General features: G+C 44.7%; 1 protein-coding gene across 4 annotated transcripts in view; it reads left to right on the top strand.

Moving 5' to 3' along the window:
• The window catches only part of camsap2a (calmodulin regulated spectrin-associated protein family, member 2a), a 46,519-nt gene that overhangs the window by 27,454 nt on the left and 3,728 nt on the right, over positions 1-15,337 (top strand). For 2 of the 4 annotated variants that reach the window (XM_047586950.1, XM_047586948.1), the window contains 10 exons: positions 424-565; positions 1,147-1,286; positions 9,166-9,262; positions 9,479-9,575; positions 9,684-9,715; positions 9,830-9,899; positions 10,012-12,160; positions 12,778-12,914; positions 13,708-13,931; positions 14,377-14,449. In XM_047586950.1, the coding sequence (XP_047442906.1) occupies positions 424-565; positions 1,147-1,286; positions 9,166-9,262; positions 9,479-9,575; positions 9,684-9,715; positions 9,830-9,899; positions 10,012-12,160; positions 12,778-12,914; positions 13,708-13,931; positions 14,377-14,449 (3,161 nt within the window). Of the gene's footprint in view, positions 1-423; positions 566-1,146; positions 1,287-9,165; positions 9,263-9,478; positions 9,576-9,683; positions 9,716-9,829; positions 9,900-10,011; positions 12,161-12,777; positions 12,915-13,707; positions 13,932-14,352; positions 14,450-15,337 lie in introns of all 4 variants that reach the window. The other 2 variants (XM_047586949.1, XM_047586947.1) reach the window with 1 other exon arrangement.

Here is a 15,337-nt window from a genome sequence, read left to right as displayed (position 1 = left end):
ACGGTTTAGGAACAACTAAAACAAAAAACATGGGAAAAACTCTAAATTCACTAGATCTCGACACAGAGGAGACCTACGCAATATCAGAAAGGTGATCACAATGTTATGCCTGATTAGTGTTGATATAGTAGTGTAGTTATTTTATTAGGGGAAGTTCTGTTTCATGCAACTTATGACTTACTTTCTGCAGTTGGAACATTTGTACTTCACAAGCTGCCATTGAATTACCTTCATGCATGAGTAAATCTAACTACTAGCTATGCTATCATGTCTTTGAGGATTGCTGCATTATACGTCTTTCATTTTTGCACGTATCATTAATGAGTTAAAAAAAGGACAAATACAGATCAGTGTTCACCATAAATGTAGGAAGAGAAGTTTTGCACATGGTTCCATGGGTTTATAGTATTTTATGTTTTGCAGGCTCGCTACAGGAAGGAGCAGGCCTCCACCCAGCCGGCTCCATGGATCCCCCCAGTGGACAACCTCCTCAAAGACAGCACGGACGGCTCGGCCCTGGGTGCACTGCTGCACTTCTACTGCCCTCAGCTGCTCCAGCTGGAGGGTAAGGAGCGGGCACGATCTCTGCTAAATTATTCTTTAGATCAAACATATAATCCCTCAATGTTGCTTAAATCGCTTGAAATCTCACATTTGCTGATTAACAAACAAAAAAACAAGCAATTTTTTTGTATTTTGACATAAAAGGATGTAAAGTCCTGTAATTTCAGTGACGCTCTGGGTCTTAACGGTCCTTTCAACAGACAATAGATAGCACATAATCACATCACATTGTTGATGAAGGCTGTTCACTGGGACAAAAGATCAATCAGTCGACATTGTTTACCCTTTACATATTTATTAGCACACACCTTCACCCATTGGTCGATGGCTTTAGACGACTGTCATGATGAGTCAGACGTTCACAAGACTTCACGCTTCTAATACCTCAGCAGTTCCTGATAAGACGCACAATGTTTTTTAACATCCATCTCTGATCTCAAGCCATTCCCATCAGCACAGCACAGTAAAGAAAAAACAAAAAAAAAAAACACTGAGTTAGGGATTTATAACCAGAACTACTTCAGTCATCAAATTCACTCTGACGCCACAGCTGACATCTGATGGCTCCCTCTGCCCTCCCAGATGTCTGCCTGAAAGAGAATATGACTCTGGCTGATCGACTGTACAACATGCAGCTCGTACAGGACTTCTGCAAAGACAACCTGAACAGCTGCTGCCACTTCTCCCTGGAGGACATGCTCTACGCCTCCTCGGCCATCAAGGTACTGCCCGGCTCTGGCTGCATTTAACGTGGAAATGAAAAAAAAGTTATTTTAACAACAGCTTGAAAACTTAATATTAGAGATTTTTGACTTTCTTTAAGAAAAGAATTTGTAAAATGAATTTTTTAGAGACTATGTTCTGGGGTGATTTAAACCTTGTATTGTGATACTGACTCAGTCGAGCTTGGTTAAGGACTAAAAGTCGGTACAGCAGTGGAAAATATACCTATACAGTACATATTTTTTGAATGCGGACCACCGAAACCCTCACATGGAGCTTCTATTAACAAGAAAATCCTAATCTGGTCCAAAGTTGCGGTTGTTTTGTAAGTTACTTGGTGATGCCAGTCTAAGCTGGCACCAAAACACAGAGTTCAGTTAACGATTATTTCCCAACACACTGTTGATTCATTTATAAGTTCTTCATCAAAACGGATTAGAAACCCATATGGGTTTGTCCGGGTCCATCCGGAGAGGGTGAGCGAAACTAGAGCGCGAGCCAGAGTAGGCCAGTGTAGTGAATCATGCTGTGGAAAAACCATTCAATCCAAACTGCATCGACCACAGAGAGCTCCCCCTCAGCCGGCTCCGCTCAAATGTCTGCGTGTGTTTCTTCATTCTTTGCCCACAAACTCAGTTTCTTTGTCATTTAATTTCTTTTCCTTTCTTATTTGTTTACTTCCTGTCTGCCTTTTCTGCCCTTTTTCTCCATTTCTTCCCTTTTAAATTTCGTTTGTTTCTGTCTTCCTCTCTTTTGTGCTGTCTTCTAACTTTGAGGCAAAATGTTCCCGTCATACATCGTCTCTTTTCTCTGTTTGTCTCCCACACGGCGTCGTCTGTCTTGCTCGTAATAACTTGTCGTCTGTATCATCTCCAGTCCTCTCCTGTTATCTTGTCGGTGTCATTTTAGTTTACTGCCGCCGGTGTGAAATTAACCACTGTAATTTATGAGTATATAAATGTGTGATGCTGCTGGAGCGCGTTTGTCACTCATGCAGGCTGGATTCTATGATGCATTTCACGTTTATATTTGCCATTTATTTCCTTTCTCTATTATTTACAGTGGGGGAAATAAGTATTTGATCCCCTGCTGAATTTGTAAGTTTGCCCACTTCCATAGAAATGATCAGACTCTGGTTTTTATGGTTGTTTACTGGTTATGGGTATAGACAGAATATCAGTCGAAAATGCATAAAAAACACACAATCTAAAAGTTATAAATTGTTATGTATTTTATTAAGGGAAATAAGTATTTGATCCCCAAGCACAACACAAGTCAGTACTTTGTAGAGAAACCTTTGTTAGCAAGCACAGCGATGAGACGTTTCTTGTAGTTGGTCACCAGGTTTGCACACAGCGCAGGAGGGATTTTGGCCCATTCATCTTTACAGACAGTCTCTAAATCCTTCAAGTTTCTTGGGTGCCTCTTGGAAACTCGGAGCTTCAGCTCCCTCCACAGGTTTTCGATCGGGTTAAGGTCTGGAGACTGACTAGGCCACTCCATGACCTTAATATGCTTCTTCTTGAGCCACTCCTTTGTTGTCCTGGCAGTATGTTTTGGGTCATTGTCATGTTGGAAAACCCACCCACGAGGCATCTTCAGTGTTCTTGCTGAGGAAAGAAGGTTTTTGTCCAAGATGTTACAGTACATGGCTGCATTCATTGGCCCCATAATGCGGTGAAGTTGCCCAGTACCCTTTGCTGAAAAACAGCCCCAAAACATGATGTTTCCACCTCCATGCTTAACCGTGGGTATGGTGTTCTTTGGGTCATACTCACGTTTTTTCATCCTCCAAACACGGCGGGTCGAGTTAATGCCAAATAGCTCAACTTTGGTTTCGTCAGACCACAGCACTTTCTCCCAAGCCTTCTCTGAGTCATTTAGATGTTCACTGGCAAACTTAAGGCGGGCCTGTACATGTGCCTTCTTGAGCAGGGGGACCTTGCGGGCACTGCAAGAGTTCAATCCATAACGGTGCAGTGTGTTGCCAACTGTTTTCTTGGTGACGGAGGTCCCAACTGCTTCCAGATCATTAACAAGCTCCTGCCGTGTTGTTTTAGGCTGCTCCCTCACCTTTCTCATCATCATCCTCACTCCATGAGGCGAGATTTTGCGGGGAGCTCCAGACCGAGGACAGTTGATGGTCCTTTTATGGGTCTTCCACTTGCGAATAATGGCACCAATAGTTGTCACCTTCTCACCAAGCCTTTTGCTGATGGTTTTGTAACCTATACCAGCCTTGTGCAGGTCTACAATCTTGTCCCTGACATCTTTTGACAGCTCTTTGGTCTTGCCCATGGTGCTGTAGAAGTTGGAATGTAAGAAACTGATTCTTAGAGCAGGTGTGCTTTATATACATGACGAGTTAAGATCAGGAGTATTGGTAATTAGTTGACTGAGCACAGCTGTGTGCCACATGCGCGCCAGCCAATCTGTAGGAGCCTGAATTCTAAGTGAATTGTTGGGGATCAAATACTTATTTCCCTTAATAAAATACATAACAATTTATAACTTTTAGATTGTGTGTTTTTTATGCATTTTCGATTGATATTCTGTCTATACCCATAACCAGTAAACAACCATAAAAACCAGAGTCTGATCATTTCTATGGAAGTGGGCAAACTTACAAATTCAGCAGGGGATCAAATACTTATTTCCCCCACTGTACATCACCTGACGTCAACAACTGATCTGGTGAAATATCAGACGGAGAAGATTTTAAGTGGAAAGACTTTTTAAAGACAGACGGTCTTGAAACAGGAAGTGATAGCAGTTTCCCGGCATGTTCTTCTTGCTTTTTTTATTTAAACACACATTAATCAGGCATAACATTATTACCCACCCAGAAATGGTTTAAGAACAAAAAAACAACAACAAAAAAAACGCATATAATTCACTAGATCCCAAACTGATCAAGTATCTGTAGGATGATCCACAGAGGCACAAGACCTACACAATATTGGGAAGATGGTCATAATGTTATGCATGATCAATAAGGGATGACTCCTGGATGACTACTTCTCCTGTTTTTTTTGGTCAGTTTCCGCCTACACATCTGTGTTTTCATCGAAGCAACACAGTCCATTCATCAAATCGCCATCATGGCTACCGGAGTCCGCGTTCCCATAACATCCCGAAATAATCTCGGCCACTATATTTTCATATAAAAGGCGCGATGGCAACCGCAATCACAGTATTGTTCTGTTTGTCCGGTGGTTTGACGTTACCCTCCCTCCCTCCCCGCTGCGTGTTTGTTCTCGGTGTGTTTTGCCTCACAGCTGCGCAGGCAGTAAAAACTGTTGATGTGTCTGGATGAGTCTGGCTTTGCGTGACTGTCACCTCAGCGCGTCCTCCGTTTCAGGGCGGCTGTTACCAGCGTAGACGAATGCAGGTCACTGAGAGGACGGTCCGTCCAGGCCGCGTCTTACACCTGACGTGTGCTTTGTCCGGTGCAGCTGATGCCACATCTCCAGTCTGCTACGGAGAATATTCCTCACACAGTAAACACATCGTTCAGCACGAACGCTGTGACTTTTTGGATGCTGATAATCAGCCTAATTATGTGGGTCTGAATGCTGCTCATGCTCATTTTATTCCCATTCGCGTTAGTACTGATAGAATCATAATATATTTTAAAGAAGCGCATCGCATTTGAACGCGTTTTGCACCGAACGGCCGAAAATGTTTTCCATCTGACACCCCGAGCAGCTGAAAAGCACACGCACACACGACGTCAAAAAAATAATAACAGAGTCGTGTGAACCAGCCAGTGGCACTGTTTTGCTGACACCGACTTCCGGAGGGAAGAAACGGTCCCGGCGGAGCGGAGTTATTGCCTGAGAGAAGCGGCGGCGCGGCCAGAAGTGCACGCAAACCCAGTTAGAGCCTTCAATAACCTTGACCCAGATTCCAGTCGGTCGCCCCCTCTGCGTGGCTCTAAGTTGTCTCACTAATGGAGAACTTATTAAAAAAAGACTGAGATGGGAAGCGCGAGAGGTGAAGATGTGGAAGAAAATGGGAACAGGAGAGACACACGGGAGGAGGAGGAGGAGGAGGAGGAGGGAAAACAGTTTGAAACGATTAGAGGTGGAAGAGGCTGAAGGGGGGAAACGGCGGCAGAGGGACAGCATCTTTTGGGAAAGTGGTGACATGAGTAGACACATCCATCACACACAGACACACACCATGACTACACTGACACTTAGCAGCTGAAAGTCTTCCTGTGCTAATTCTTCATTCCGATGTGATTAGAGATGACGCCCATTCCTCAGTTTTCATTTAACCACAACTCCTTTTTATTATTATTATTATTTGCACATTTTGTGAATCAGCACGTTAATATTTGTTGATTAGATGCTCAATTTTTTATTTGTCATAATTATTCCCCATTGTCTCAGCTACAGATTTAAAGATATCAAGTTTGATGTTACAAGAGACGAGGAAAAGGTATTTTTGTTTTATTTTTTGCCATTAAAAAACAGTAATGAACCAGTAACAAAAACAGAGTTTAAGCGTTTAAAATAAGTAAATCCTATAATTAACACAAGCCTTGTCTGAGCATGGACGACACAGCGATGGAAAGACAAGACAAAATATGACCAATAAGTGTTAGGAGTTCACTTCAAATGTGAAATCTTGGCTTCTCGTGGTGGCTGTGGGCTGAGACAGTTTTAATAGATATTATTAGTCATGCAGAGAAATCACAAGCAGAAAATTGGAATTGCACATGAAGCCTCACGGTGTTGAGATTTAACAGCTGAGTTAGTGCCTTTGTGAAGACACGTACACCCCAGTTTTGTTTTGCTTTTTTTCTCTGCGGCTGAATATGTAGAGCGCTTCACTTGCATCTCTCTCTGACAGAATCCCTCCTCATCATCCTTCCGTAAGAGGCGACGCACTGCCCTTCAGTGCCCAGCCCCCTCAAAGCCATGCATTACATACATTACTCAGGCCTGTTCTTTCCTAATGGACACCGGGCCAGTAAATCACGTCGGCCCACTCCCACTCGCCGGCTTCGCATTTAATTAATTCCCTGCACATCTAAATGACCATCTGTGGATCAGAAAACGAGACAGAAAATTCTCCAGCTCTGGGCTTCTGCCAGCTTCTTCTTCTTTTACCAGCAGCCTCGTGGCAGACGCGCTGACGTTGCCCTGAGGAAGGCAATTAACACACTTACTATAATTCATAACCTGCCTTCTTCAACGCGACGCTCAATCCGTCGTTTGCGGGTAATTTGACAACAGAATGTCAGAGATGACGCATGGCTGCTTCACCGTGAGTTTTCATTGGCCAGAAAGTAGCACATAGGATTACAAATGGACTAATTACCTCTGAAATGATGGTCGTGACTATATTAAATGAAGACAGGGTACTCAGAGATAGTAGAATACATTCGGCTTGACCTGAGTAAAATTTAACTTTCTACATAACCAGCATGTTAGGCGTGTAAGGGTTATCTGAAGATGAAGTAGTGATTGTTCTTTCAGTATCAAGACACTGATCTTTTTTTAATTTTGTATTCTACCTTTAGCATGGGGTTTTTCATTGTGCGTCTGACAACATCCTGATAAACTTGGCAGGAAGTCAAAGAGCGGGTTTTCCAGATTGGAGTGAGTGAGTCTGTCTGGCTGCAGGGCGTAGATCTTTTAATCAACCCTCTGGCCTTGTGTTTGTTGAGATTAATTCCCTCTGAATGCTCAGTGTGTGGCCAGACCTTGTGTCTTGCTGACTTGGATAAGATCATTTAACCTCTTATGTGCCCTTTTTTCTATCACGGCTTTTAATCTCTCTATGTGTACAGTGCATTTGAATGTTTTCATTGTCGTGTGGGAGCGTGTGCATGTGTAGCGCGCATATAGGGCGGGGAGGGAGGGAGGGGGGGTATTTGTCCCTCTCCCTGCAGAGTGGATTAGCCCCCCCCCCACCCACCCGCCACACTCAACTCTGAGCTCTCCTCTAGTAATCACCAATCAGGTTTTCATCCTGAGAGTCACACACTCAAATCTCCAAACAGCCAGATCTGGCGGCGCCGCGGATCTGGCTGCGCACGAGGTGGTAAACCCCGTCAATGGTGAGCTAGGTGGGGCGTCGGTGGCGGTGGGATTAAGCGATAACGCGCGCACCTGGTCTGTCAGGAGTAGTCCAACAAACAGATGGGAACGGAGAGGAGGTAGTTGGGTCGCTGCCACCGATCCGGACAGCAGGACGGACGAGAGGAGATCTTTGTCTCGCTCTTGTTCTGTCTGTATTTTCTCTTCTTCTTTCTTCTTTTGTTCAACAACCGAGGGATGCTGCACGCAACCTAAAGGTAACCGGCGCTATTTGAATTAATTCTCTTCTCCGGAGCTATTTAAACCCGGAGTGAAACTGAGAGCAAACATGCCTCAAATATTAATTAGCAAGTGAGGAATTCAGTTTGCATGGGAAGTTGTTAATTCGTTTTTTCCTGCCTCATTTGAATCACTTTGACAGCCACGTGCTCCGCCGCTGCACACACCTTCTCAGAGTCTCAGCGCCCGAGCATGTGAGTTGCAGAGGGATCCAAAATAACTGTAAAATACTGCAGTAACACTCACACAGACTGGTGTCACTGGTGTTAATTGCCTCCGCCTCTCCTGGTGTGCCTTTGAGGTGCAGTTAAAGGGATTTAAGAGGCGCGTGTATGATTTGTGTGCTGGAATTCGCTTAGTACAGCAAAATAGTGCTGATGAGGGGAATCAGGTGTGTTTAGGGCTGAGCCATGCACCATTGTCTTTGTCTGGAGACACTGGACTAACGGAGGGTGGGGAGAGGGCGTGTTTCCTCAAGGTCGACCCTGCTTCCCCGCGCTGGTTTTGCATATGCATGCGTCCACGTGTGTGCTTTTGTGACTGGGTGCAGACCACCAGTAAGCTACTGGTATAACAGTTATTTTTTCTATTGTGATTTTATTCTTATTATTTGAGAAGTTTTACCTATTTTTATAGATCGAAGATAATGCCATTTAAAATCAGCTTAAAAAGTGTTTATTTCTCTTTTGAGTGCACTGAAATCTTGACTCATAAAAAATGCAGTTTGCAGACTGAATGAATTCCTTGCCGTGTAGACAAAGGGGGCAACAAAAGTCCGCCGTACCTTGCAGATAAGTGCCCATAACAGCATAGAGTACAAGCATTGTTATTTTTCACAGTTTCCCCCTTCCTTTTAAACAAATTGTGCATTTGGGAAAATGATCTCATGCTGAGATGGACCCGTTTGCAGTGCAGTGTCCTCCAGCAGTTTCTCCTCAGACGTGGCCGCGACCTGGCACAGTACTGTCAAAAATATCTCCAGTCAGATTCAGGTCGGCAGGTGGAGTGCATGCTGCTGACGGAGACCAGAAAAAAAGGAGCTGACCTCTATTTTAAAAATTAGGTTAATACCTTAATCGTCCCTCTCCACCAGTACAGGTAATATTCACAGTGTTATGTGAGCGGAAGATTATTTTATCCAGTGGGTGAAAAACCATGTGTGTTGAAGCTCAGATACCAAATAAAATGAATGACGCCTTCCCTTATTTAAGCGAGTGATTAATATAAATCCCTTTCAAATTAAATTATTCCACTGTAATTTAAGTCCTTGCGAAGAAAATTGTAAAGGAAATCGAAGCAGGCTTGGTGAATAATTTATTTACAGAGAGGAAAATAAAAGCATCCTCTAATTATTGTCAATCACCTCTGGTGGTCATTAAGGGACAATAGAGACGCCTGGTGGACAAATGAACGAAATGCAGTTGTAAAGTTACAACAGGACGCATTCAGCTTCTTCTACTCATGTGTCTCTTTATTTTTTTAGCATAGCTGCATGTTTTGTTTTGTTTTTGTTTTTTTAATGTGGTTTATTTGTTTTCCTTCTCAGAATAACTACTTGGTGTTCATGGCAGAGCTGTTTTGGTGGTTTGAGGTGGTCAAGCCGTCTTTCGTGAAACCAAGAATGCTGGACAACGAAGATACAGGCAAGTCCTAAATACAAACCTCACAATACAATTAATAGCAGCAACAAAAAACATTAGGGTCATTTGTAAGAAAATGGTGGTAAGTGCAAGAAGAAGTGGTGTTTAGGTAATGAACTTATGTATAATACTATCTTGCTATTTGCTTCATAATCTATTTGTTAGATTCATATTTTATATTAATATATTATGTTTATAATCTTTCTCATGTCATCTCAGAGCCCTCATCCTTGTTGAAGAATATACCAGCCATCCCAATCTCCAAGGCAACCAAGAGGAGTTTCATGGAAAGAAGCCCAAGTCCTGAAAGACCCAGGTACGATGGACTATTCAGTGTAAAACTCACAGCACTAATAAGCCAAAAGGCTTTAATGAATATGCACATTGTGATATATGACATATGTCCTTTCCTTTCTCTTTTTAGTTTACCCCTCCGACCCCAGCCACGAAACTCAGGTGATTACAATTTAGTCATTTACCAAAATTGTACAATTAGTTAGAAATATCAAAATGTATACATGTAGGTACAAAAATCTCCATTTTGATTTTTACTTTGCTTTCTTGCGTCAGGAGAGATCAAGAGGTCCACCTCAATGTCCTTTGTTGACGGAAACCTTGGCACATGGCCCAAAGAGAAACGGTTAGTCATACTGTTTTCTGTAAATGGACCACTTACTTAAAAATCCAATCCTTAAGTGTATCGTCACATCAAAGATGCAAGATGTAATTAGTTTTCTTGTTTCTCTATTAAGATCCGGGCCCTACGGAGTGTCGTTTGACATCCCGTTTGACAAAGAGGACTCGGCTCCTTCTGGTGTTTCCGCCGCACGTGGCATGGTGAGGTCCGTCAGCACTGACGATGGTTCCGGTTTCAAAGTTCACCACATGCCCCGGGGAATGAAGCGCAACCTGTCCTTCCAGCCGGTGAACGGTCAGAGCGTTGGAATCGAGGAGGAAGGTTGTCCGGACAGCCTGGCTGGTGTGGAGCCTGTCCGGCCACCGTGCTCCAATGGACACGGCAGAGTCATGGACTCAACTCCCTCCATGGAGGAAGCCCTGCAGATTATTCACAGCCCAAACAGGCCTCCGGTGGAGGGCATCAACAACGGCTTCTTTCTGCACAGCCCGGCCCAGGGGGCTGGCGTTGGTGGCTTAGACCCGGTGTTGGAGTTGGACACCACAGGTCCTCTGAGCACCGCAGACACCACGGAGGTCACAGACACTGGCATCCACATCCGAACAGAGGACATGCTGGATGAAGATTCCTCCCTGAAAGACTGCTCTGTGAACATGGACCTGGACATGGACACACCAAGCCCCTGCCCGAGCAGTCTGAGCAAATCCCCCTCGGCGGTGAAGATGACCAGCTTTGCCGAGCAGAAGTTGAAGAAGCACAATCCATCAGCGCCGGACTCGGGCAGGGGCAGCAGCAGCTCCCTGAAGACCACTCCTGAGGGCTCTGATTTTGGCCTTCCATTATCCGTCTCCTGGGCCCCGACCCCCGAGCACAGCCCCATCCATCAGCACACCCCGCCGCCCCCAACCGCTCAGGCATCGCCCACACCTGTCCAACTTCCACCCAACGACCCCGCTCAGGTCATGGCGACTGAGATGGTTCACCTGAGAATGAGGCTGGAGGAGAAGCGGAAAGCCATCGAAGCACAGAAGAAGAAAGTGGAGGCTGCTTTCACGAGGCACCGGCAGAAGATGGGCCACTCGGCGTTCCTCAATGTGGTAAAGAGAAAAGGCGACGGGGCTGCCAGCGGAGAGGATGGAGGGAAAACCGAGGCGGAGGGAAAGTCAGCGAGCACAAGTCCGACGTTTAAATTTGGGAGGAGCAAGGCAGACACGCCTGATGGGGCAGAGCAAAGCAGCACAGCCTCCTGTTGGCAAAAGTCACCCGGCGCAGGCGAGGAAGGTGGACAAAGCCACGCTCAGCTGACCGAACTGGATCTTACAGAGTATACCCGTTCCATCGACAAACTCAACCACTCTCTAGCCTTCCTCCAGACGGAGATGCAGCGATTGGCTCAGCAGCAGGAAGTGATCATGGCCATGAGGGAACAGCAGCATCAGCAGGCGTGGGTCATCCCTGCTCCGCACACAACCCCGTCGCCCCAAAAACACAGCCGCCCTGGAGCCGCTACTCGATCCTCGGGGCCGTCTTCTCCCGCCGACTCCCCCCGCTCCACCCACCGCTCTCCAACCAGCATCAAGCGCAAATCCGCCTCCTTCCACTCACGTAATCCTCGCACCCCTCGACCCAGCGAGCTCAAGCTGGCGCCCTACAACCGGGTCCTGACTGCCCCGCAATCTGTCGACAGCATCCCGAGGCTACGGAGATTTTCCCCTTGCCAGCCATTGGCAAGTACCTTCGTTTACATGGGGGAGAAACCGGCGGGAAACACTAGACCAGAGACAGTCGCCCCAGATGTAGATAAACACAAGGAGATGGATTCACTCCTTTCCCCTGAGAGGGAGTTGGCAACTGTATGCATAGTACACTCACCCCCTGGCTCCCCCGACCTGCAGAACAAAGGACAAAAAACTGAAGAAAATACAAAAGCCCAAACCCAGGAAACAGAATCTCAATCCCAGGTTACTGCTACGGGATTAGACGACCAGAGAGTTAAAAAGTCAGCTGTGGAACTCAAACCAACCATAGAGTCGTCATTCCCTGAGGTCCTGGCCCACCCTGTGGTAGAGACCTTCACGGTGACGCCGACAGAAATCCCTCCTCAGCCAGAATCCTCCGCTCAAGCCAAAGGCAGTTTGATTGAGGTTCCTCTGTCAGTCGTGAAGCCCCTGGAAGATCTGACACTTGAGGATGCTTTGGAGATGCAGCAGGAGAACGTGGAAGGGGACGACGAGCAGAAAATCTGCCGTGGCTTCTTCTTCAAGGTGGGATGCCGCTTCAAAGAAGTTATTTATATCGTATCGTATGGTTTTACTGGGGCAGCCATGGTCGTTTCCATGAGGAAACGTTCTTGAGATGATTAATAAATCAGTATAAGCAGCTTCTTCCTGGTTATAGTTTTAAGACTGTTGCTAGCTGCTGTCTGAGCTTGGATGTAGGTCAGAAAACTGGGGCTGATGTGAATAATTCAGACACAGCTGTGGAGATGCGGGGTTGGAGAAGGGTTGACTAGATTATGAGGGCGGATGCCACGAGACGAGCCATGAACGTTTTCACGCATAAAACTGTATTTAAATCAGGACTCAGCTGTGCAGCAGAAACTGTTGATTTCATGTTACTAAAGCATGATTTTAACCTCACAATGAAGTCTTGATTAGAGAATAACATTAGAGAATAATACTTTGCATAATAATGATGCACCTTTCTCGGTCCAGAAAAGTTCAAACAAGAGTTAACATTTCACATAAATATCTTAAAGTTTTAAATTATTATGATTGATTATGTGTTATATTAGAATAGATAGAACAAGATTGTAGGAGTAAAACACACAACAGGTGAAATTGTAATCAGATTCAAAATTTTCTGCTTGTGTTTCTTTCAGGATGATGAAAAGCCAGAGGAAAATATGGCACAGAAGAGGGCCGCCCTGCTAGAGAAAAGGATGAGAAGGGAGAAGGAGAGCCAGCAGAGGAAGATGCAGCTGGAAGCTGAGCTGGAGCAGAAGAAAGAGGAAGCTCGGTATGCAGTTTTATGTAAATGAAAATGTTTTAGGCAGATGTGGGGGAAAAAAATGCTGTATATGCTGCAAGTACTGTATATATTTGTTTCCTTTGCTTGTAGAGGTCCTTTGTCATTTTGCTATTTGGTTTATTATAGTTCTGTCCATGTCTTTTAGTGTATACTGTAGCTAGTTTCAGTTTCATAAATGATTAGTTGAAAATAAAACCCAACATACTTTAAGTCATTTCACAGCTGTCACAATGGCTCAAGTATTAAATGACTAAGCTTTAAATTGGATCCACCAGGAGTCGAAAACCTGTATAGATTTAATATGGAGTAGGATACATATGAGAAAAGGAGTCATCCACCCACTGTTGGACATAATGACATAAACAGATTGGACACCCGCACTACACCAAAATAGTGGTGCAGTTTAGTGTTAATTTTCTGTCAGTAAACAAACTGCTATACATGCAATATTCATACTGGTCACTTTAAATATCCTTGATTGCACTACTACCTCTCATCTCATCTTATTTTATTCTTAAATTCTATTTTTTATTTTAACTTGTTATTCTATTTTATATTTCCTATTCTATATTTATATTATTTATATATCTCAGGTCTGTACATTTATACCAAGAGCTGCTGAACAGAATTTCGTTGTGCCTTGCATAATGACAATAAAGATTCTTGATTCTTGATTCTTGATTAACTGACCTGTTAATGGTCAAATTTATTTAATGTTCTGTATGGTAGTGAACAGTTCTTATGACTCCCCTGTCTCTTTCATCCGTGTGCGTCTCTCCAGACTGAAAGCAGAAGAGGAGCGTGTCAGGAAGGAGGAGGACAAGGCCAGGAAGGAGTTCATCAAGCAGGAGTACCTCAGGAGGAAGCAGCTGAAGCTGATGGAGGACATGGACAGCGTCATTAAGCCTCGGCCAGCCAGCGGGGCCCGGCAGAGGCGGGGCCGACCCAAGTCTATCCATCGCGACAGCATGGACTCCCCCAAAACCCCCGTCAGAGCTGCCACAGGTAACCATGGAGACGACATCCGCTTAGAGAGGTCGAGCTCACCTCGTCTGTCATATCCGTGTCACAGCCAGCCGAGCGTTGTCATGTTCCTGATGTCTCCTTTAATAAGTCAGAAATAATACAAAAAAAAAACATGACATATTAAAGGAACAGTGCAATGCAGCTCTACTGTGTTTCACATGCATGTTTCATTAAGCAATTTTATAGTTTAAATATTTAGCCTTTTATTGATGTATTGGATAATATGTTCTTGTTAGTTTTGCATGTATGTTATGGATGTACGTGTTCATTTGTCATCACACCACGGAGTCTGCGTTGCTCTGCAACAGTGTGCCGCGAAACACCGTGGGCGGCCTGGTGACGTTCTTGTTCGTGGTGTAACCGTGTCGTGCTGTGCCCCACTTTGTTATCTCACATCCAGGTTCACGCCAACGTGTCTTTTCAGTCTCCAGCTTGTCCCTGGCGTCCCTCAACCTCGGAGACAGCGACAGCGTTCACTCTGACAAGAGAGCGCCAAGGTGAGATGTTTTCTCCGGCCTGTGAGTTCAGGGGAACGTGCAAAACATGTTATTCACATAATGTCGTATTTTTACACACAGCTTATTATTAAGCTATGCTAAGTAATGACATGAGCATGAAATCCATTCATTATATATATATTGTAAATAGAATGAATTCCACAGAATAGAAAGGGTTTTCTGCAGCCTTCTCTGAATTAACAGCAGGTGTGTTGCATTCACCAGCCCTTGTGTCTTTATCTACTAATATTACTTTGTCTAATGGTGATTCTTTTCTGATTGTTTTTTTGCTTTTTAAAGTTTTCCAAACTAACTTTCTCTCGGATCTAACACTTTTCCTGTCTTCTTCCAATCTTCCCTTTTTTACCACCTCTCACACTTGTCAGAAGCTCTAGTTTAGCCTCTGGCAGTCTCCTCCACTTTCTGAGCTCTCCTAAACTGAGAAGGAGAAGGTTGGTTTCTGCTTAAAACCTTAAGGCGCTTCACGCTGTCCTGAGCCCAATCCCGCACTGAAACCCTTTCCGCCCCTACAATGGGTTTTATTAGGGATTGAGTGAGCACTTGAAGCAAAATCTTCATATTTTCTCTCCCTTTTGTGTACAACCCTCGCAACTAACTTCAAAGCGGTGGCGGTCTAATGCTACGCTTTGTGCCTTATCATCACCCACACGGCGAGACCCTTTTTCCCCCACTCTCCACTCTGCTGTGCCTTCCTCACAAATGTGCACTTCTGCTGTTTTCTTTTCCATCCGATCAAACACCAAAGTGAAATTCCTTGTTTAGATCCACTGATCACAAACCGTACACGGCCTCCGTTAAAACGTCTGTCTTATCGAGTCATTACGGTCATTAAAACATTGGACTCACTAGATCTACTGGATGAGGAAG

This window comes from Mugil cephalus, chromosome 6 (genome assembly GCF_022458985.1).
Source record: "Mugil cephalus isolate CIBA_MC_2020 chromosome 6, CIBA_Mcephalus_1.1, whole genome shotgun sequence".
In the NCBI taxonomy this organism is placed as follows: domain Eukaryota; kingdom Metazoa; phylum Chordata; class Actinopteri; order Mugiliformes; family Mugilidae; genus Mugil; species Mugil cephalus.
Note: the sequence above shows the minus strand (reverse complement) of the source record. Positions and strands in the feature narration are given on the sequence as shown.